At 44.9% G+C, this 24,446-nt stretch overlaps 1 protein-coding gene across 2 annotated transcripts in view; it reads left to right on the top strand.

Annotated features, from left to right (window-relative positions):
* sos2 (son of sevenless homolog 2) overlaps positions 1-10,128 on the top strand; it is a gene marked incomplete at its 5' end in the record, with an annotated part of 31,760 nt that extends 21,632 nt beyond the window's left edge. Inside the window, 13 exons of one of the 2 annotated variants that reach the window (XM_080544970.1) lie at positions 70-151; positions 642-764; positions 1,812-1,924; positions 2,032-2,254; positions 4,290-4,409; positions 4,910-5,072; positions 5,360-5,477; positions 5,585-5,757; positions 6,453-6,569; positions 6,936-7,191; positions 7,686-7,727; positions 8,259-8,356; positions 9,163-10,128. In XM_080544970.1, coding sequence (XP_080401096.1) covers positions 70-151; positions 642-764; positions 1,812-1,924; positions 2,032-2,254; positions 4,290-4,409; positions 4,910-5,072; positions 5,360-5,477; positions 5,585-5,757; positions 6,453-6,569; positions 6,936-7,191; positions 7,686-7,727; positions 8,259-8,356; positions 9,163-9,666 — 2,132 coding nt within the window. In that variant the 3' untranslated portion in view covers positions 9,667-10,128. Of the gene's footprint in view, positions 1-69; positions 152-641; positions 765-1,811; positions 1,925-2,031; positions 2,255-4,289; positions 4,410-4,909; positions 5,073-5,359; positions 5,478-5,584; positions 5,758-6,452; positions 6,570-6,935; positions 7,192-7,685; positions 7,728-8,258; positions 8,363-9,162 lie in introns of both variants that reach the window. The other variant, XM_080544969.1, reaches the window with a different exon arrangement.
* Positions 10,129-24,446: the final 14,318 nt, after the last annotated feature.

Here is a 24,446-nt window from a genome sequence, read left to right as displayed (position 1 = left end):
TTATTATTATTATTTATTTTACATGGTATGCACATTCTTTAATTTTAATTGGATTCCGTTGTTTTTTAGATCCCAACTTTGTGCGCACGTTTCTGACGACATACCGCTCCTTCTGCAAGCCCCAGGAGCTCCTCAGCCTGTTGATAGACAGGTACGGTCCAACCCAACAGGCCTTTCGTGATGTTAGAATTATAAGGTTCTGTCTCAATTTGTCAAAATTTAGTTTTTTACATAACCTGATCCATTAGGTGTTTATTAATGCCTGTGTGGTGTTTATTTTTTAAATGTTGACATTTTTGAGTTAGTAATTAATCAAATACAAAGGTTCCATCTCATAGAACATGGGGCAGTCCCACTCATATTTTTATTTTTAATGACAGATATAGTATAGATTAGACAGGAAGGATGGGTGAGAGAGAGAAGGGATGACATGCAGGATATGTCCGCGGCTGGAATCGAACCGGGAGCCCTGCGGTACATGGTCAACGCTTAATCCACTACGCCACCTAAGCGCCCCGGAGATAGAACCTTCTAAACGGAGATAGAACCATATAATTCTAAGCTCACGCTTTGTCTCTGTGTGATTGAACATGAGTGTTCTATCCAAGCCTCTTGAGATGACGCTTGTTTTCCATCCCCAGGATTGACATCCCTGAGCCGGAGCCCACGGAGGCGGACCGACAGGCTCTCTGGAACGGCGACCAGCCAATGGCGGCTGAGCTCCAGAGATTCCGCAGGGAGTACGTGCAGCCTGTCCAACTTCGGTAAGACCGTCGACCAATCAGACCCAATCATTCCACCTGGGCTAAGTGGTCCTCTAATGGCGCTTCTCCATCGACCAGACCGGGACGGTACAGGACGGCACGCATTTGTATCTTACCCGTACCGTATGTTCAGAAACGCTTCTTCGTTATACACAACAGACCTGGAGCGAGTCGGGACCATCCCCCACGTCTGTTCGCTAGCTACGTTACGTTGCTTATACTTCACTGCGGGGGTTCGACAGAAACATCATAACATAATTGCTAAACAAGTTGTAAAATGATTTGGGGGGGCCAATATCTTTAGCTAGCTAAAGTAACTAGCTTACTATATTGTGGTCTTAGCAGTTGGTAAAAGAACAGGATTAAAATAAATATATATGAGCAATAACATATCGTGGGCTTCCTACAGCAAGCACAATAAACCAAATTGTTCCGTCTGAAGCTACAATACTGGGACCATTCGTGACTAGGCTACAGGCAGTCAAATACTAGGCGAACGTGTGTGTAAGACACAAATAAACTTGGGTTTCATGCATTTCAAGTGGCATCTTTGTAGTCATGACGACGTAGTCATGTCTAAGAATGCATTTCACCATGTAGATTCCCAATATAGTGAAAGTACCACCGCTCATCCGTGACCAGACTTAGCTGGGGTGCTGCAGCTGAAGAGTATCAAATAGAGTGCAAAAAAGCAGCATGTTTATTGCAAGCTTTCGGTCTCAAGGCTCTCGGACCATTGTAAACAACAGCTGTATGACGCGTCACTTATCAATCAAACCAATCAGCGGTCTGCAGCGTCACATCGTAGCACGGATAGTACCTTTCGCTCTGAGTCAGGAAGGGTAGCTAACATCAGTATGGTACTACGGCCCGGTACGGCCCAGTTGGCAGTGGAGAGAAAGCAAAATAAACCGGGCGCACAGGCTCTGGTACGGTACGGGACGGTAGTGGAGAATGAATGAATGAATGAATGAATGAAGCGCCATTGAAGAGTGTCTCACTGTGTCTGCCCACCCCCCCCTTCATCCTGTGATCTTTGTCTCCCAGAGTTCTCAACGTGTTCCGCCAGTGGGTTGAACATCATTTCTACGACTTTGAGAACGACCCGGAGTTACGAAGCAAACTGGAGGAGTACATTACCAGCAAAATACAACTTCGAGGTATGTTGACATTATCATCTCGGTAGTAAGTAAAAATCACAGCATATTTTTTTTAATTATTATTATTATTGACATTGACTCAAACTTGTGTCTCTAAACTTGGACAGGCAAGTCGATGAGGAAGTGGGTGGAGTCCATCAACAAGATAATCAAGAGGAAGATGCAGACCCAGTCCAACGGTGTCAGTCACAACATCACCTTTGAGAGTCCGCCCCCTCCCATAGAGTGGCACACCAGCCGGGCGGGGCAGATGGACACCTTTGACCTCATGACCCTTCACCCCATAGAGATCGCCCGCCAGCTGACCTTACTAGAGTCAGAGCTCTACAGGTAAGACACCCACTGTACCATTAGTGATACTAACCAGCTCACCTTACTAGAGTCAGAGCTCGACAGGTAAGACACCCACTTTACCATTAAGCCCAGTTTACGCTGATGCGTAAGATCTACGCCGTAGGCTACGCAAGGCTACGCGGGCCTACGCAAGCTACGCCGTAGCCTACGCCGTCGATTAACGCGCACCTCTCCAAAAATGTAACTACGCGTCAGTTTCTACACAACCGTAAGCTCTGTGATTGGTCCGCTTGGTAGCACATGATTCCGACAAGATTCCGACTCTCTCGTCGGCCAAAATGCGGAAGCCATGACAGAAATGTCATTTACTTTTTCTGTAATTACTTATTAATAAAGATTTGAAAATGTATGATAACCATCTTATTATCTTAGTTTAATGTAATTTCAATGCATCATAGAACTTTTATTTACAACAAGCATAACAACAAGAATATCGCTATTATGCCGCTTTGAGCTCCGTTGAGTTCCACTTCCCTATGGAAGCGTCAGGCACAGCCTTCCTATAAGGAGCGCGATTCACATTTACGAGATGTACAATCCTGTTTATTTAGAAATAAATGATTAGTTACAGGGAGCCCCATGGCTGTTCGTTGGGTTTAAATTATATTTATGATAGACATATTTAATGTTAAGTTATCTATAAGAACTGTGATTGGTCACATTCCGACTCTCTCGTAAATGCGGAACTCATGACAGAAATGTCATTTACTTTTTCTGTAATTACTTATTAATAAAGATTTGAAAATGTATGATAACCATCTTATTATCTTAGTTTACTGTCATTTCAATGCATTATAGACATTTTCTTTACAACAAGCATAACAAAAATAAGTTTTTGGATCGCTATTATGCCGCTATGAGTACACCGACCAACGCGACGCGGTCCGCGGAACTATAAACTTAGAGAACCCTCACGTTGGCTACGGCGTAGACGTGCGTAAATTCGACGGAGAAGCTTAAATCGGCCTTTAGTGATACTAACCAGCTCACCTTACTAGAGTCAGAGCTCTACAGGTAAGACACCCTCTTTACCATTAGTGATACTAACCAGCTGACCTTACTAGAGTCAGAGCTCTACAGGTAAGACACCCACTTTACCATTAGTGATACTAACCAGCTGACCTTACTAGAGTCAGAGCTCTACAGGTAAGACACCCACTGTACCATTAGTGATACTAACCACTGTATCACCCATGTTACAAGGAAGCAATTTCCCATACGAGGGCGAAAGAAAAGTAAAGAGAAAGTAGAAAAGTCTGAAAATGTTGATTGCCGATATGAGGACCAAAGCATTAGAACGTGTCACATACTATATGAGCTGCACTGGAAGCAGCGCAACTGAGGGAGAGAGTAGCAATGAAATTACGTTAATAGACTGATGGGAACTAACGTTGTAAAATACATATAGCATTAATGAAAATATATATTAAATTATAGAAATATACATTTCAGATTCTGACAATCTCTCGGCCAGCAGAGAAGGCCTTGCTGGCCCTGACGGTCCACCTATGCTTAAGGAAGCAATTTACCATGAGAGGAAGGGGGTTGTGGACTCAATTGCCACTGGTGTAGGGTTGTGGCACGAGGCGAAGCCGAGTAAGAAAACCCTGTACAGTGGTAAATGAGTCCACAACCCCCGCCCTCCAATGGTAAATTGCTTTTCTACAACAGCCACCACATAATATAAAAAATAAATACACAGTTTTAACATTAAATTCATTTATTTACAATCATTAATTGTTTCAGAATACATATCCTTCTGCCACAGAATATAGTCCCATAAACAAGATCAACCATTGCATTGTAGGTCAGCACAGGTGTTCTTAATCAGATTGATTGGGAGGCGCGTTGATACTGGAAATGCGGTCTGAACTGTGGGTTGTTGAGATATTTAGCATCAGAATCCAGTATCCAAACATGCTGTTGTAGAAGGCATGTTTTTACCCTGAGGTAATTCGGTCATGAGACTTACTGTCCAGCGTGTTATTTAAGTGTGTTTCTTCCTCCCCAGGGCTGTCAGGCCGTCTGAACTGGTGGGCAGCGTCTGGACCAAAGAGGACAAAGAGAAGAACTCGCCCAACCTGCTTCGCATGATTCGCCACACAACCAACCTCACGCTCTGGTTCGAGAAGTGAGTAGTAATCCTAAACCCTGGGGGGTTAACAGCACCTTCTACAGGGTTCCTGTGCTGGTCTTAAAAAGCCTTAAAGTCTCAAATCCACCAAACCAACTAAAGGCCTAAAAAAAAGGTCTTGGATTTCAGTGAGTTATTCTGTAAAATCAAAAAAGTAAAATAAAAATGAGGCGCTAGGTCTTAAAAATTAAATCCTGCAAGGAAATCAGTCCGACCACATCTATTTACGCGGAAATTAATCAAGCTGGAACCCAAAAAAAAGCCAATTCGCTTCCTTTTTTGTCTGTATGGCAGTGAAATCCCTAATTTCATCACCTTGAAGATCATATGCTCAAGCTATCATATGCTGTCGCGAATAGGTCTAAAATTACACCCAAAGAGGTCTAAAAAGGTCTTAAATTTGACTTGTTGAAACTTGTAGGAACCCTGCTTCTATGACCGTGGCTAGTAACTACGGTTATACTCATATTCTCCATCTCTCTGTGTGTGTGTGTCAGGTGCATCGTAGAGGCAGAGAACCTGGACGAGAGGGTGGCTGTGTTCACACGGGTCATCGAGATCCTGCAGGTGTTCCAGGAGCTCAACAACTTCAACGGTGTGCTGGAGGTGGTCAGCGCCATCAACTCTGTCCCTGTCTACAGGCTGGACCACACCTTCGATGTAAGCACAGCATGAGCTTAGAATTATACGGTTCTATCTCCGTCTAGGGTAGTTCAGAGATATTGAGCGTCAAAGTTTTTACATTCCATTATGTTTTGTGAGATGGAACCTTTGTATTCTATTAATTACTAACTCAAAAATGTAAACATTTAAAAAATAACACCACACAGGCATTAATAAACACCTAATGGATCAGGTTATGTAAAAAAATAAATGTTGACCAAAAATGGAGATAGAACCTTATAATTCTAACGTCACAAGATTTTCTCCATCTTCTCTGTCCATAGGCGGTCCCAGAGAGGAAGAAGAGGATCCTGGAGGAGGCGGTGGAACTCAGTCAGGACCATTTTAAGAAATACCTGGCCAAGCTCAAGTCCATAAACCCGCCCTGCGTGCCTTTCTTTGGTAAGACCTATGACATCACAGGTTATTAGGTTCACCTGGGTGAGTTAATTGGTTGATTGGTTGGTTGTGATTGTGACCGTGGCTCTGCCTTGCCTCGTCCTCCTCAGGTATCTACCTGACCAACATCCTGAAGACGGAGGAAGGGAACCCAGACTTCCTGAAACGCCACGGCAAAGAGCTGATCAACTTCAGCAAGCGCAGGAAAGTGGCCGAGATCACCGGGGAGATCCAGCAGTACCAGAACCAGCCCTACTGCCTGAAGATGGAGCACGACATCAAGGTCCGACTGTCTGTCCCCTCACCTGTCTGTCCCTCACCTGTCTGTCCCTCACCTGTCTGTCCCTCACCTGTCTGTCCCTCACCTGTCTACCCCTCACCTGTCTACCCCTCACCTGTCTACCCCTCACCTGTCTACCCCTCACCTGTCTACCCCTCACCTGTCTACCCCTCACCTGTCTACCCCTCACCTGTCTACCCCTCACCTGTCTATCCCTCACCTGTCTATCCCTCACCTGCATCAGCATGACAGGTGGTAACTATCAGGGTTCCCGCGCTGGTCTTAAAAAGGCGTCTAAAACTAAGGTCTAAAATCCAGCAATCCAATTTATAAGGCCTAAAAAGGTCCCAAATTCCAGTTATTCTGTCTAAAAATGAGGAGCTAGGTCTTAAAAATTAGATCCTGCAAGGAAATCAGTCCGACCACATCTATTTACGCTGAAATTAATCAAGCTGGAAATGCTTAATTTTTTTGTCTGTATGGCAGTGAAATCTCTAATTTCATCACCTCGAGGATGACAAAAAGCTATCACACGGTGTCGCGCATAGGTCTAAAATTCTATCCAAAGAGGTCTAAAAAAGGTCTAAAAAGGTCTTGAATTTGACTCGTTGAAACTTGTAGGAACCCTGAACTATGCCGTGGAGCCATCCTAGGGAATATTGTGTATCTAACGGGTTCTTGTCTGGTTTCTCCCACAGAGGTTCTTTGAGAACTTGAACCCCATGGGCAACATGAGTGAGAAGGAGTTTTCTGACTACCTGTTCAACAAGTCTCAGGAGATCGAGCCACGCAACTGCAAGCAGCCCCCCCGATTTGTAAGTGACCGTTGGGGGGAGAATAGATGTACCGACCGGGGGGGTTGTTAAAAGGCAGACGAAATTCAGAATGTCGTGACGTTAGAATTATAAGGTTCTATCTCCATTTTTGTTCAAATTTTTTTTTTTTACATAATCTGATCCATTAGGTGTTTATTAATGCCTGTGTGTATTTTTAAAATGTTTACATTTGAGTTAGTAATTCATAAAATACAAAGGTTCCATCTCACAAAACATAATGGAATGTAAAAACTTTGACGCTCAATATCTCTGAACTACCCTAGACGGAGATAGAACCTTAGAATCTAAGCTCACGATGTGTTAGCAGTGCAGCCAGTCACTCTCCCTCTCTGTCTCCCCCTGCAGCCCAGGAAGACCCTGTACACCCTGAAGTCCCCCGGGATCCGGCCTGTGCGCACCTCTACCTCCGGGACACTGAAGGGACACCCTGTGGCTCTGGAGAGGGAGCCCCCCCACAAGATCACCTTCCGCAGCATCGCCGAGACGGAGCCGGAGATGACCTTCTCTGTGCCCACCTCACCCAACACCCCCACCCCCCCCCAGTCCGCCTGCTCCGACCTCAGCTCAGTCTTCATGGAGCACGACCTCTGCAGCTCCTATGGTGAGGCCCAAACACACACACACACATACACACACACACACACACACCAGGGTTCCCACGCTGGTCTTAAAAAGCCTTTAAGTCTAAAATCCAGCAATCCGATTCACAAGGCCTAAAAAGGTTATACATACATTTCAGTTATTCGGTCTAAAAATGAGGTGCTAGGTATTAAAAATGAGATCCTGCAAGGAAATCAGTCCGACCACATCTATTTACGCGGAAATTAATCAAGCTGGAACCCAAAAAATGCCAATTCGCTTCCTTTTTTGTCTGTATGGCAGTGAAATCCCTAATTTCATCACCTCAAGGATGACAAAGCTATCATATGGTGTTGCGAATAGGTCTAAAATTCTATTCAAAGAGGTAAAAAAAAAAAAAGTCTTAAAGTTGAATTGTTGAAACTTGTAGGAACCCTGATAAGAGTACATCCTATAATGGTAGAACAAATGTAACTAAACTAACTCTGTCTGTTCATTTTACAGGTAACTTTACAGGTAGCAACACCATATTCGCTCCAGTTCTACTACCACCTTCAAGTGAGTGCCATTGTTGTGTTCTTGTTTCTGATGTCATGTGTCTGAGTGTTTAGGAAACAGAGCTCCTGACCGTGACAAACACAGCCTTCCCGTGGAAGGTGCTGGTAGGGTGGGCTTGTGTTTGGATGCATTCCTCTTTAACACTACAACAGCCGTGTCTATTTTACCTGCTAGTAGAGCCGCCTTGGGGGTCAAATAGACCCCCCTTTTTAGAATGTAAATCTGCTATTTTACACACAGAGATCACTAGAGGGCGCTTCATCTTTTTTTAGCCTGCCTCCTACACAGAAAAACTGCAAAACAGCTTTAATTATACTATCTTATCCTGAAGTGATTTTGAAAATGTAAGGATACTGGGTGGTAGAACGCACATATCTAGGAAAAGTCATAAAAAGGAGGGTCCTGAAATTTGATCGAGTGAAAAAATAGAATTTTGGGGTTTTACTCACAGGGGTCACCAGTGAGTGACCCCATCACGGCTCTTCTACTGTTGTTAAGCATTGTTTCTGTGTCTGGAAACGTCCTCTCTAGAGTTCCACTCGGTGTCTTGCGGGAGCCTGCATCACCTGGGAGAGGAGCTGCTCAAGCCCCCTCCACTTCCCCCCCGCAGGAAGGACGCTTTCTCTGAGGCCAAGGTAACACCGACGCACACATACACACACACACATACACACAAATACATACACACAAACACATGCATCCATAAACCTACTGTCTGAGGCCAAGGTAACACAGACGCACACAAACACATACATTCATAAACCTACTGTCTGTCTGAGGCTTTTTTGGGGCGGCTGTGGCGCAGGAGGTCGAGCCGCCGTCTAACGATCGCAAGGTTGGCAGATCGGCGGTTCGAGCCCCGGCTGGCCACATGTCGAAGTGTCCTTGAGCAAGACACTCACTGAACCCCAAATTGCTCCCAGTGAGCGGGCCGGTCGGCGCCTTGCATGGTAGCTTGGCCGCCATTGGAGTGTGAATGTGTGTGTGAATGGGTGAATGAGAGGCCGTTGTAAAGAGCTTTGGATAAAGGCGCTATATAAGTGCGTCAGTTTTTTTTCAGGAAGGATGCTTACTCTGATGCCATGCCTTCCTGTGAATGTGTTGTGTACAGTAGTACATTCTTGTGAAATCGAAAATCTAGAGCATGTTAAATAAAAACTGTCTGTTAGCTTGGTTTCTAACTTGTCTGACTGACCAAAACCTAGGTTTTGAAGAAGGTGATAGAAGAAGGTTTTTCCTTCTATCAATGGCCCGGGCCTGAGCTGGATTACTCTTCCTGCTACGAATGGTGGATTGATGATTCACTTGCTTAGTATTCAAATGTATTGATTGTAAGTCGCTTTGGAATAAGGCGTCTGCTTAATGCCAAAAATGTATATGTAATGTGTGTGTGTGCGTGTGTGTGTGTGTGTGTGTGTGTGTTTGTCTCTGTCAGTTGAGCTCCAGGTCCGACAGCCCTCCGGCCATCCCTCCCAGGCTGCCCCCGCCTCTCCCCAGGTTCCAGCCCAGAGCGCCGGTCTACAACGGACCCAGCGACGGCCCCTTGCCCAGCCCCCCGCCTCCGCCCCCGCGGGACCCCCAGCCCGACACCCCGCCCCCTGTCCCCCAGCGCCCCCCGGAGATCTTCATCAACTACCCCCTCAACCTGCAGCCCTCGCCTGTGGGCCGGTTCCACTGGGACTTTGGCAGCTCTCCCAGTTCCCCCAACACTCCTCCTGGCACCCCCTCGCCCCGGGTCCCTCGGCGGAGCTGTCCCCTCAGCGCCAGCCAGAACAGCCTGTGCCCCCTCCCCATGCCCACCATGGCACCGCCTGTTCCCCCCCGCCACAACTCCAGTCCTCAGCTCCCCAAGCTCCCACCAAAGACATACAAAAGGGAGCTATTGCAACCCCCGCTACATGGCCTCTCATTGGTGGAGAACACAGACAGTAGCCAATGAGCTCTTGCCTCTTTCTCTTTTTCTTTCTCTTTTTTTTGTTGGGTGAGCTCCAAACACAAACTGCAAATCATGTTCTGCAAAACTATGAGCTTGTGGAGCAAAAAAATTAAACAAACTCATCATGATTAAAAGCTACTGATCATAAAAGACTGCTTTCCAATTTTCCAACCCCCACCCACTCATCTCTCAACATTGACCAATCACGCCACGCCACTCAGGGGATCAGTAGCTCCGCCTTCATTTCAAACCCTCTGTGCCAATGAGAAAATCCACACCAGTGTGCCAGCTAGCGAACAAGGAGTGCCAAGACACTGTTTCGAAGTGTATGCGTGTGCGTGTGCGTGTGTGTGTGCACGCTTGTGTGCATGAGTGCGAGTAAGTAAGTGTATATACACGAGTCACTGTGTTACGTTTCTCTTGTAGAGAGCACACACTGTACTAGCTGTGTTGAACAGAACAGAGTGCTCTGGCAGGCGTTCCCACACCCTACAGGACACTGTGCTTCAACACGGTGGGGGGGGGCGGCGGGCGGGGGGGCGGTCTGTCCTGCAGTGTTCAGAGAAGTCTGGCAGTCTCTCTTCTGTCGTGCTGTTCTTCTATGGGCATTGGCATAGAGCTAAGAGCAACCTTCACCCCGCGGAACCCTGCTGTGGCTCTCAGAACCGACTCTGACTCCATCAAGACCTCAAATGCTCTTTTATGATCAACCTATCAGCTCTTTCACAACATTTCTGTTAGGAGAAGCAGACGTGAGCAGAGGAGAGGGTCCTCCGTCTTCACTGAGTCCTCACAATCGTACCATTGTGTTTTTTTGTTTTTTTTTGTTTTTTGTTTTTTTTCCTACTAAGTGAAAATTAGTGGCCAAAGTCTTATTTTATGCAGGGGGATAAGGGATTCATTTTTTGAGGAATGACATGAAAAAAATAAACAAACAAGGCAAATGGAATTTCATTGATCTGTGCGACACTGAATTCCCTCCCCCTTCGATTCTCTAACTGTGCACTGTGACTGTATGGAAGGAAGTGAGCGGACTCTACCGGGGCCCTAGTCTGAGGACGGCCCTGTCCCATAGCCACACGCTCAGCTTCAGACGTTGCCTTTTAACCAACAGCAGTGACCTCTGACCCTGAGGCAGAGAGCCTTTCTTGTTCCAGGGAACCAGGGGGGGGGGGGGGTTACAGGCGGACGGACGCACCGTTTTGCACATCAAGGATGGACAAAGTCAGTAGGTGTGACGTCTAGCGTCTACCCCTCCCTCAGTCATGTGACGTGGGGACGTGAATCTGCCAGGATATTAAAAGGCGGCGGCGGCGGCGGCAATCCTGGAAAGAGGAGAGAGGACAGGAGAATAAATCTGACTGTTTGCCAGAGAGGCAGCGGAGGCGGTGGAGGTGGACCTTTCTCTCAAGCTCCTTAAAGCCAAGATGATGTCTTATATACCACCCCTTAAAGACGTGTGCTGCTGTCCAACACTCCATACGCCACCATCCCCTAGTACCAACCTTCCTGGTTGGTATGGAAATGTAGTACTGGACAGGACACACCACATCCTGGGACAAAGGGACAGCGCCCCTAGTGGTAGCTCCAAATATCTGGACTCATCAAGAGGGAAGAACGTTTTAAAACCAGAGGTCCTTCAAACTCTCTGCTCAAAAAGACCTTTTCATTTTTAAAAAGAGACTGAAATAACACATGCATCATGCTCAGATGTGCCTTTTATTTTATTTTCTATTTTACAGAATAAGCGAAAGGTGTCTAAAATGCTAAAAAATAAGGTTGCCTCTGTAATGCTTAGAACAAAAGCTATACACTACAAAACTTGTACAGGTTTGTGGATACTGTGTATATAACATGTATACACTAACTAAATAATTTGTATAAAGTGACTTCTCTGTTGTATTATACCCCCTCCTCCTCTGCATCTGTTTGGTCAAATATTGCCTAACAATCCCAATGCTGCTACAGTCAGATAAACAGGTCACTGTCACTAACTTACTTACAGACAATCTCCCCCAGTTTAAACCCTGGGAATGTTATCAGAGAAAAGACATGTATCTCTCCCCCCCCCCCCCCAAGATGTTTTAAAGGAATGAAAATATACAGTTCAACATGCCAAGCACTTAGCAAGAAGTGTGCTTCACTTTGTACATCCTACTAATTGCCTTTTGATGGGTCTCGTTTTCAAAGACTTTTGGACGCTAATACTCTTATTAAACAGAGTTTGAAATTACATTAAGGTTTGAGTGTGTGGGTGTAATATATATATATATATATATGTATATTAATATACATATACATATACAGTACAGGCCAAAAGTTTGGACACACCTTCTCATTCAATGCGTTTCCTTTATTTTCATGACTATTTGGTACATTGTAGATTCTCACTGAAGGCATCAAAACTATATTAACAACAAAAAAGCAAAGGGTGGCTACTTTGAGGAATCTAAAATATAAGACATATTTAGAGTTATTTCACACTTTTTTGTTAAGTACATCATTCCACATGTGTTCATTCATAGTTTTGATGCCTTCAGTGAGAATCTACAATGTAAATAGTCATGAAAATAAAGGAAACACATTGAATGAGAAGGTGTGTCCAAACTTTTGGCCTGTACTGTACATATATATATATATATTAATTAATTACGTCATGATCTTAGTGAAGAATTGGATTGAATTTTCTGAGAACACACTTTGTGCACTTTAGGCTGTACTGTTAAAGAGCCACAGTGATATAGGTCATGTTTGTTAATGCAATGCCTAATTGCAATGGTCCTATGCCACTGTTAAACTCACTTTCTTCATGGATCAGGACAGCAAACACATCATAGTGTACCACTCCAACTCTCCCCTACACCCTCCATAGCCCATACACATAAGTGACACACATGAACACCCATCATGCGGACCCCTATACAGATCGCCACGGAGACAGCATCTAGCCTTATAGAATTCCGACATCCTCTGTGATGTCATCCTGTCCTCTGTGATGTCACAGGGCCACTGTTCCCCAGTTCAACATGGTTTCCATTAAGTCAGTATTGGTGTTTTTTGCAGAGTTTTTTCTTTTAACCCTCAAATCCTACAGAATAACCCAGATTAGGTCCCCTCTATCTATGGCACTGTAATAGCTTGACCCAGCAGTTGGTTTATTTGATGGTGTGTGGCCTTTTAACTGTGCTTTGTATTAATGGTCTTGATGAGATTAATAAATCACCCAGTCTTATTTTGTACTTAATCACATTTTTCTGTCTTATTATTATTATTATTATTATTATTATTATTATTATATGGCTGCAGTTTTGGTGTGACTGATGCATAGATGGAGAATATCATATCAGATGATGTTCTAGTGTTCTTTCTGCAGTGTTTTTTTAGAATCCACTCTTCAGAAGAGCCCTTGTTGTGTGGAGTGCTGTTGCAGGGGTGGTTGTAGGTTGTGGCAGGTCCTCTTGGCTGGTATCTGAAGTGGGGTGGCCTTTGAGATGGTCTCTCTCGCTCTCTCACACCGTACTGCAGGGTCCCTCACTGTCCTCACTCTCGTCCCACACCCTGGCCCCCCCCATGGCCCCCGCCTGGCCGTCTCTCTGCTGAGCTGGGAACGAGGAGACCTTCACTGACCTAAAGGACAAAAGCGACTCATTTAGAGTAGAAATACATCCCCCTCTCGCTCTGTATGGTCGCTAAAACTGGGTACTAGGTAAGAAATCGCGACGTTAGAATTATAAGGTTCTATCTCCATTTGTCAAAATTGAGTTTTTTTTTACATAATCTGATCCATTAGGTGTTTATTAATGCCTGTGTGGTGTTATTTTTAAATGTTGGCATTTTTTTGTGAGTAATTAATAAAATACAAAGGTTCCATCTCACAAAACATAATGGAATGTAAAAACTTTGACGCTCAATATCTGTGAACTACCCTAAACGGAGATAGAACCTTATAATTCTAAGCTCACGAAAATGGACCCAGTCCCTTACCTTGGGTTTTCTCTGCTCTGGTTGAAGTTGGGAAACACCTGCCTCTCAGTGGCTTGGATAGGTATGAAGCCTTGCACATTCTCCTTCATAGCTGCATCACCCTAGTTTATTACATAGTAAAGTAAACTGAGTTAGACAGATTTTTGGAAGAATAAACCAAAACCAAGCGATCAGTAACATGTAAACAGTGGAAAGCAGTAACATTCGACAGTAACATAGTCAATTAATGATAGTGAGGGACAGTTAAGGGTTAAATGAGTAAAGACCTGCTTTAAGGGCTCATCCCAGATGGGTCTGAAGGCACTGTTGGGAAGGAGCGGAGGGGAGCCTTGTCTGATGCTGACAACCCTCTGTCCGTACGGCCCTACTGGTCCAGGGGTCTGCCCCGCCATGCACTGGGCTGAGGAGTCTCGTGGCGGGGGCCGCGGGGCTATCCTGGGTATCTGCCACCTCAGACACACGGTGCGTTCTCTGGGCAGGTCGCTCAGCTGTGGCTGTGTGTACGAGGGTTTCAAAAGGACCGGCACCTGACTGTCCTCTTCCGTCTCCTCCTCCTCCTCGCCACTGTTGCTGCCCTCGAGCCCCGTCTGGAGGGTTTCGTCTGGGCTGCATGTGGTCACGGAGGAGTAGTCGAACACAGAGGTGTCGCCAAGGTCTTCTGGGTCTGTCTCGCCGTCCTCCAGGCTCCTGGGCATATGGGGCGTCTGATAGCCGTGGGCCCTCTTACCAACCGCCTGGCTTGAGGTGCCTTGTCCTGAGTCACTGGTCATTTCACCCCATCCTTGGGCAGCGGAGGCAGGGTTGAGGAGGCAGCCCGTGTTCCCGTTGTAGATGAAGCTACAGTCGTGTAGAAGACGTGGACGGGACGGGAGGGTCCTGGACCTCATGCAGCTCTTCCTCCTCACCGAGCCGTGAGGCCCACAGCCGAAATGCACCGCGTGGCCGCCGCCACTAGCACCGTTTGACAGGTTGACATGCTGTTGTTCCCCTCTACGAAAAGATGATAATAATAATAATAGTAATACATTAGACTTATATAGCGCTTTTCTAGACACTCAGACGCTTGACAAACTGAAAAGATTGAGTAGTAAAATCAAAAAGAAACAACAAAAAATAGATAAAAGAAAGTATAGGGGTGTAATACATTTTTAGATGACTAAATCTTAATGTCTGTAGGACAATCTACTCTGTATACTGCAAGTGTATCTAGATTTCGGGCGGAGAAGCGGCGAACAAGCAACGCCAGCGTCCTCTCGACTCGACCGGCATTTTTTTTTAGATGAGGACAGCTATTTTAAAAATGGTTAAGCACACATTTTAAGAGCTGATATTCTAACCCTAGAAGCTGACAAGCCAAATAAGAGCCCCTCCCTACAAGGTGGAACCACAACACATGAAAATGAACATCAATAAAGATTCAAACTAGTGTAGTGTGTGCTCAGGGCCCTCAAATACAATGAATGCAGGCATGTCTGTAGGTTATTACGTCGTAGATCAGCGGTTCCCAACCTTTTTGGACTCAAGGCCAACTTAAAAATCTTTAAAGTATTCGCGGCCCACACAGGCATTTTACCGACGCATACTTTTTTTGTGTGTCTTATCATTACTCTCTTATTCTTATTGGATATTTCATATGCATCATGATCATCATACAGTCATCATACATACAGCGCAGTAGGCCTAGTAGTAGCACACTGATGATGCATTTTTGAAGGTTTTAAAGAAAAAAAAATACAGTAGCTTGCATGTTTTGGTAAAAAATAAAAATAAAAACTGTTATAAAAAAAATATTTTGGCCATGATTTGGCGGCCCACTTGCAATACTCTCGCGGACCACCAGAGGGCCTCGGTCGGACCATAGATTGGGAATCGCTGACGTAGATGCTTGTGTCCTCCCTGTCCAGCAGGGGGGGGTGACACTCACCGTTGAGCAGCAGCATGGGCCTCCTCCCTCGGAGGCTGAGAGCTGGTGTAGGTACCACTGGCACGGCAAAGCTGACTTCGACTACAGCACGCGGCAGGTCGGACACACGCGGAGCAGCTGCCACTGAAAGGAAGAATAAATCGTGACGTTAGAATTATAAGGTTCTATCTCAATTTTTGTCAAAATGTAGTTTTTTACATAATCTGAACCATTAGGTGTTTATTAATGCCTGTGTGGTGTTATTTTTAAAATGTTGACATTTTTTAGTTAGCATTGGCAATTAATAAAATACAAAGGCTCCATCTCACAAAACATAATGGAATGTAAAAACTTTGACGCTCAATATCTCTGAACTACCCTAAACGGAGATAGAACCTTAGAATTCTAAGCTCACGAAATATTGTGATTGGTTTTGTTTACGATCCAACAACATTGTCATGGCATTGTCCATTTATTGGAATCTCCTAAAGCCCATGTGATTTTTTCGCTTTTGTGAGGATATTCTAAAAAAAATATGCATATCAAGCTCATTCAGGTGTTTATTGAACTGGTTTCACAACATTGGGTTATTCTGGTTTCTGAACTGTATGGCCTATCTATTGTCTTATGAAAAGAGCTTATATTTTCGGAGAAAAGTATTGGAAGAAATGGGATTGTTATTTTAAGAATGATTAAGGATTATATATATATATCTTTTAGTTATTCATTTTCTTTTTGTTTAAATACATTTTATTTCTCTCTCACTTAGGCAAACATGCCACAAACCTCATGTAACAAACCGTCCCTGTCTAACTCTAACTGTCCCTGTCTAACTCTACCTGTCTAACCGTCATCACTGATCTGCCCCACGAGTTTGTGTTCTTTGTTTGTTTATGTATGATGTTTCTCTGCTTGTGTGGTATGTTATGCCTGAAATGTTTCTGGAAAAAAAAATATATGAAAAGAAAAGAGCTCATGTTTGATCTAACGTTGTCCCGGCCGCTCCTCCATCTCCCCATCGCACATCCTCCTCCAGGATCACATGACACCGGGACAGGATGTTCCTCAGGACCCTCTCGCTCCCCTGCAGCAGGCTGCAGTCAGGATGCTCCCGGGTGGTCCACTGTAGCAGGTTCTAGGTAGAAACGTATTTCAGAAACCCTGTGAGATAGAATCCTACATATAGAGTATTATCATCTAATGACATGGGTGCAAATGGGTAAAGTTGCTCTTTCTACAACAGCATGTTTGGATACTGGATTCTGATTGGCTAGCAACATTGGTAAATACCCCAACAACCCACAGTTCAGACCGCATTTCCAGTATCAATGCGCCTCCCAATCAATCTGACTAAGAACACCTGTGCTGACCTACAATGCAATGGTTGATCTTGTTTATGGGACTATATTCTGTGGCGGAAGGATATATGTATTCTGAAACGATTAATGATTGTAAATACATGAATTTAATGTTACAACTGTGTATTTATTTGTTATATTATGTGGTGGCTGTTGTAGAAAAGCAATTTACCATTGGAGGGCGGGGGTTGTGGACTCATTTACCACTGTACAGCAGGGCTCTCAAGTCTCACGCATTGGGCGTGAGACAAGGTGTGGCATGTGAGCGTGTGAACGGGTTGAAATGTGTGTGTCTCATGCCCAATGCGTGAGACTTGAGAGCCCTGGTACAGGGTTTTCCTACACGGCTTCGCCTCGTGCCACAACCCTGTACCAGTGGTAAATTAGTCCACAACCCCCTTCATCTCATGGTCAATTGCTTCCATATACTGTATAGCATGACTCAGATGGAGTAGTACCAGTCATTGAATCTCTTAGGAAGATGCTACTTATACAGTGTGAGGATGGGGACCCACCTGAATATGGGTTAGGTAGCTGTTGATGCGAGACACAGGGGCTAACAGCAGAGAGAGCAGTTTTAACTCCTCCTTTTCCACTTGAAAGTTCTGTATGAGTGAAAAAAAAGATAATGCTGACTTATATAGCGCCTTATTCCAAAGCGCTTTACAACGGCCTCTCATTCACCCATTCACACACACATTCACGGCAAGCTACCATGCAAGGCACCGGCCCGCTCATTGGGAGCAATTTGGGGTTCAGTGTCTTGCCCAAGGACACTTCGACATGGGGCCAGCCAGGGCTCGAACCGCCGATCGGCCAACCTTGCGATCATTAGGCGGTACCTCCTGCGCCACAGCCACCCCTTATGAAACAGGTGCAGGTATCCAAAGAATAATGCGCATTACAAGCATTGATATGAATATACATTCACTACACCAGTCAACAGTCCAAGCTGGTGGAGGTGGTGTAATAGTGTGGGGAATGTTTTCTTGGCACACTTTGGGCCCGTTAATACAAATCAATCATCAATTGAATGACACAGCCTATTTGAGTATTGTTGCTGATGACCATGTGCGTCCCTTCATGGCCAGAATGTACCTATCTTCTAATGGCTACTTCCAGCATGACAATGCACCATGTCACAAAGCAAAAGTCATCTCAAACTGGTTTCTGGATCTGAATCCAATAGAACACCTTTGGGGTGTGGTAGAACTGCTTGAGATTCACAACTTTGAAAGTACACCTACAACATCTGCAGGAATTGTGTGATGCAATCATAGTGTTCCTCATAGTGTGTGTGTGTGGGGGGGGGGGTGAGAGAGAGAGGGGGAGAGAGAGAGAGAGAGGGAGAGAGAGAGAGAGAGGAAATAGTGCCATACCTGCATATTGTGCATTTTCTCAGAGAGCTGAATCCTGTTGAACTCTAATGAGAGCAATGTCGTCAGGGTTGTCGTGTATCCATGGTACATGTCTGAGAAAGACGACTGGGGGAAACAAACAAAAAAATAGCTATGATATTTAAGTTATCACTGAAATGAAGTGACAGTGTGACCAATAGGATGAGTGAATGTTCTAGTTACATCATTATGGCCAATGAGCTGCACAAAGATATCCCCCACGAGACACTTCCAATGTTCAGCGGAGAGCCGCTCCTCCAGGGTGTTCCTGAACAGCAGATGGCGCTGCAGTAGTCGCTCCACAAATGTCAGGAAAGTCTGACTAGGACACAGAACAGAGCAACGGTACCATAAGAATGACAGTTAGGACCAACACGACCATCTCATTTATCCTCACTTACAAACAAATTGCACTTTATTTCTTTGTTTACTTATTTATACCTGTCTACTGTCTTCCATTACCTATCACCACTGTTATTATCATTATTATTATTATTATATATTTTTTTATTTATACAATTTTTCCTGAGATGCACCACTTTGGATTTGGTGGGGGGGGGGGGGGGGTTATGTTTGTGTTATGTGAAGAAAAAAAAAGAAGAAAAAAAAAGAACTTTTTTTTCTGAAAAGTATTGTTTTTGTATATCTGTAATCTCTACCTTACTTTTTGTTTTTTTTAAAGAAATGAATCACAGTCAGTTAGGACTGGACACAATAGCATGGTTAAGATTGGATAAATGTTGCTTACTTACTATGGCTCATTAAAGTTCATTTGAAACGTAGGCGTTTTGTATTTATCGTAGAGCTGGTTTAAGATCGACACATATTCCCACTCTGAGTGGAGCAGCTGCCTAGTCCTCTGATGTCTCTCGTCTGTTTCAGAGAGGAAACACAATTATGAAGTTAGATTAGATTTAGATTAGATTCACTTTATTGTCATTACATAGTACAAGAAAATGCAACTTAATTATTGTCCGTCTAACCAGAAGTGCAACAAATAGCAATTATATTGCAGTGATAAGTAGCAGTATTTACAGCAGTATTTACAGCAATCTATACAGTAAAGTGCAGATGGTAGCGTGATGTGCAATGTCATACAATGGTGACTGGATGTATATGTGCAGTGGTATATATAAATTGAGATGATATACAATGTACAATTTTACAGGCTATGATACATAAGATATGAACCATTAGTTACATAAGTTAGCAAAGGAAAGGAGAGAACATGGGTCAAAATTAGATGTATGTGATTGGCTATACAAAGAGGGGGTGATTTCAATAGTCAGGGCCCACCTGTCTCTTCACATAACCCTGCTTTGAGACCCTGCAGGTAGCAGTGGAGGAGGACCCTGCCCCGTGGAGAAGTGGATGGTGAGCTGGCCATACAACCACAACAGCTTCTTCCATTGGCCGGCCCTGAGTCACTGACAAATGATTACGAAACATCTGTCAGCCTGAGTGTGTAAATTGTCCATCAAATGGCGAGCATAGTGATTAGAATGACACAGTTTTTGGGCTACTTTTATGTATGTTTCTACCTTTCTCTGGGCGGGGGGACTGAGGCGGGGAGCCTGTCCCCAGCTGACTGCGTCTCCTTCAGATCCTGCTGAGGCCTCTGCCTGTTACTGCAGATTTGTTGCAAGATCTGACAACGCATCTCTCCAAGCTCGTCCTGTAGGGTGGTAAATCGTGAGTTTAGAATGATAAGGTTCTATCTCCGTTTAGGGTAGTTCAGAGATATTGAACGTCAAAGTTTTTACATTCCATTATGTTTTGTGAGATGGAACTTTGAACTTTGAAGTATTTGATTAATTACTAACTGAAAAATGTCAACATTTAAAAAATAACACCACACAGGCATTAATAAACACCTAATGGATCAGATTATGTAATGATTATGTACTCAATTCTGACCAAAAATGGAGATAGAACCTTATAATTCTAACGTCACGAAATCTTTAATATGAATTATTTCCTACATTACGTTATCATGTTAACAAGAAGTGTCAATATTCAAGGTCGTCAAATCCGTAGTCTCTGTCCTTGCAACAGAATCAATTACGGTATGTGACATACACTGTACATAACTCAGCATCTCTTACTTAAAGCAACCGATCCATGTCTCTGAAGTGGCGTGCTTTCTTTTTTTTTATCACTTGAGTTTTTATTGGGTTTCAGCATAGACATGGACAGAACATCATATCTACATCTTATGATAAAACAAAGAGTAAAGAAACATAGCATAACCCCTAAACAGAGGGGTAAAAAAGGGATAAGGAAAAGAAAAAGAAAAAAGGGAGAAAGTAAGAAGAAATAAGAAGTATAAGAGTATTAAATTAGAAGGTGTCACGTTTCATATAAATATTACATTTTTCACAAAGTAGCATGTAGCTTTCTCACCCTCAGGGACTGAACCAGGGCCTCCAGGTGAAGGGCCTTCTTCTCACATCTACGCCTGTTGTCTCCCAGCTCCTCCCTGAGGTCCATGTCTCCATGCTGGATCTGGCTCAGCTCAAGCAGGGCGCTGGAGAACCCGGCCTTGAGCTCTAGAACCATGCCCTGGAGCTGGGAAGAGAACAGAGAGGTTCTGGCTCTAAACCCGGGCTGTCGGGATACACAGTGGCACTTCGTGATGTTAGAATTATAAGGTTCTATCTCCATTTTTGTCAAATTGAGTTTTTTTACATAATCTGATCCATTAGGTGTTTATTAATGCCTGTGTGGTGTTATTTTTAAAATGTTGACATTTTTGAGTTAGTAATTCATAAAATACAAAGGTTCCATCTCACAAAACATAATGGAATGTAAAAACTTTGACACTCAATTAGTAAGGGAAACATATGAAAATCTGCGAAGTAAATCGTTACCAAAAATGTTCTTCACCAATGTGTTTCTAAAGGTGTGTAATAACATGTACTAAAAGGTTGAAATTCAACTCCTGTGGGAAACCTCATAAAAAACTGCTCAAAGTTGGGGTACCGATAACCGATTTTCGAAAATTCGAAAATGCTTAAATTGGACTTGAGTAACTTTTGAGGGGTCAAACTAGGCATTTTTCATGATTCTGAGTTGATTGCAAGCATTTATTTGTCACCAAGACCACTTCCTGGTAGAGAAACTGCCACGCCCTTTTTTTTAGAGAGACACTCTGCTGGGCAGTAACTTACCTGTTATGGAGGCCTTCACTCTCACCTCCCATTGTGGAAGAGATGTACCAACCAGACTACCAGCTAGGTGTTCAGCTACTCACACAGCCCAGCAGAGAGTCACTATCATGGGCATGGTTAAAGACCCATAGGCCCTGTGCTGGAGGTCACATGAGTTGACCTTTAGGCCTTTGAGCTACTCACACACAGCCCAGCAGAGAGACACTCTGCTGGGCACTGATGCAGAGTCATAGGCCTCACTGCATGTGGAACGATAGAACCAGGCTTGTTCACATACACACACAGCCCAGCAGAGAGTCACTCTGCTGGGCAGTGACCTACCTGTAATGGAGGCCTAAAAAAAAAAGGGAGGTGAGAGTGAAGCTGAATAGCTTCACTCTCATGTACCAACATGAGATGTACCAAGGACTACCAGAGGTGTTCAGCAAGACACACAGCCCAGAGACAACACACCTTCCATGGGTGCTGTGACTAGGCCTGTGGCCCTATGCTGGAGGTCACATGAGCTCCAGGGCCTCAGGTCCTGCACTACCAGGCTGAGTAGGAGAGCCCTCACTGGGCCTAGCTGTCTACCAGTCACCCCTCTTCTGGTGCTCTGACCTCCAGGGCCTATGTCATACACTATCAGTCCGATTAGGAGTAACCTCACTGGGCCTAGCTGTCTACCAGTCACCCCTCTTCTGGAGCTCTGACCTCCAGGACCTATGTGATACACTGCCAGTCCGATTAGGAGAGCCCTCACTGGGCCTAGCTGTGTACCAGTCACCCCTCTTCTGGATCTCTGACCTCCAGGTACTATGTGATACACTGCCAGTCCGATTAGGAGAGCCCTCACTGGGCCTAGCTGTCTACCAGTCACCCCTCTTCTGGAGGTCTGACCTCCAGGTACTATGTGATACACTGCCAGTCCGATTAGGAGTGACCTCACTGGGCCTAGCTGTCTACCAGTCACCCCTCTTCTGGAGCTCTGACATCCAGGCTCTATGTGATACACTGCCAGTCCGATTAGGAGAGCCCTCACTGGGCCTAGCTGTCTACCAGTCACCCCTCTTCTGGAGCTCTGACCTCCAGGCTATATGTGATACACTGCCAGTCCGATTAGGAGTGACCTCACTGGGCCTAGCTGTCTACCAGTCACCCCTCTTCTGGAGCTCTGACCTCCAGGCTATATGTGAGACACTGCCAGTCCGATTAGGAGTGACCTCACTGGGCCTAGATGTCTACCAGTCACCCCTCTTCTGGAGCTCTGACATCCAGGCTCTATGTGATACACTGCCAGTCCGATTAGGAGAGCCCTCACTGGGCCTAGCTGTCTACCAGTCACCCCTCTTCTGGTGCTCTGACCTCCAGGCTATATGTGATACACTGCCAGTCCGATTAGGAGTGACCTCACTGGGCCTAGATGTCTACCAGTCACCCCTCTTCTGGAGCTCTGACCTCAAGGGGCTAACTGCTACTCTGCCAGTCCGATTAGGAGTAACCTCACTGGGCCTAGATGTCTACCAGTCACCCCTCTTCTGGAGCTCTGACCTCCAGAGCCTATGTGATACACTGCCAGTCCGATTAGGAGTGACCTCACTGGGCCTAGCTGTCTACCATTCAACCCTCCTCTGGAGCTCTGACCTCCAGAGCCTATGTGATACACTGCCAGTCCGATTAGGAGTGACCTCACTGGGCCTAGCTGTCTACCATTCAACCCTCCTCTGGAGCTCTGACCTCCAGAGCCTATGTGATACACTGCCAGTCCGATTAGGAGTGACCTCACTGGGCCTAGCTGTCTACCATTCAACCCTCCTCTGGAGCTCTGACCTCCAGGGCCTATGACCTACCCTATAGTGCCCGGTCTAAGTGCCTCATCATCGGACTCCTTTCCTCCATAACACCCCCTGGTTCCTCCACACCCTACCACGTGCACCAGGCGGTCCCCGGCCCCCACACTTAAGCACCCCCCCACTGATAAGGACAGCCATCCGCGACTTCCAGAAGAATGCATCCCTGGTATCCTAAAAAACGTTTTTAGTTACTAGTAGTACTGGCAGGACCAGTACTACAACACATGTCCTACAACACTAGGCCCAGTCTCAGAGCCTCTTACTCAGCCACTCTACCTACCAGCCTCCCTGCCCTGGAGCTTAGACTCTAGTGTCCACAGACTAAGTCCCATTAAGTACCAGGCCTAGTAATACTTCCAGTACTTAAATTTCATGAAAAATGCCTAGTTTGACCCCTCAAAAGTTACTCAAGTCCAATTTAAGCATTTTCGAATTTTCGAAAATCGGTTATCGGTACCCCAACTTTGAGCAGTTTTTTATGAGGTTTCCCACAGGAGTTGAATTTCAACCTTTTAGGACATGTTATTACACACCTTTAGAAACACATTGGTGAAGAAATTTCTTGGTAACGATTTACTTCGCAGATTGGTCAAATATCTGGTAAAATGCCCTTACTAAATATCTCTGAACTACCCTAAACGGAGATAGAACCTTAGAATTCTAAGCTCACGACTTGGCAAACTAGTGAGGGAATAGGAGGTGTACCTTAGAGATTTCAGTGACTAGCTCTCCCTCTTGAGGCTTCATTATGACCTCTGCTGAAAGAAAACAAACACACACACACACACACACACACAAACAAACACAAACACTAAGGAACATACTACACAAACACAGTGTATAGGCAGGGATGTAGGCCTATGCTGATGCATTGTCACTAGTGGTAATGGGTGTGTCGGTGGTGGGTGTGTTCATGGTGTGGGTGTGTCCACTGCAGGTGAACGGGTGTCTAATTATCACCTGTGCCAATATAGTATTGTCAAGCTTGTGTTTGCCAGAGAGAGAGGGTAGGGCAGGGTGCCTTTACTTCTGTTGACAATGTTGCGACCATCAAACAAACAAATGTAGTCGCAAGGGTGTTGTGCAGGTGCATCTGGTCCGACGTGCTTATAATCCAAGAAGATGCAGGAGTCCATGAC

This window comes from Nansenia antarctica (genome assembly GCF_963989245.1).
Source record: "Nansenia antarctica genome assembly, chromosome: 1".
In the NCBI taxonomy this organism is placed as follows: Eukaryota; Metazoa; Chordata; class Actinopteri; order Argentiniformes; family Microstomatidae; genus Nansenia; species Nansenia antarctica.
Note: the sequence above shows the minus strand (reverse complement) of the source record. Positions and strands in the feature narration are given on the sequence as shown.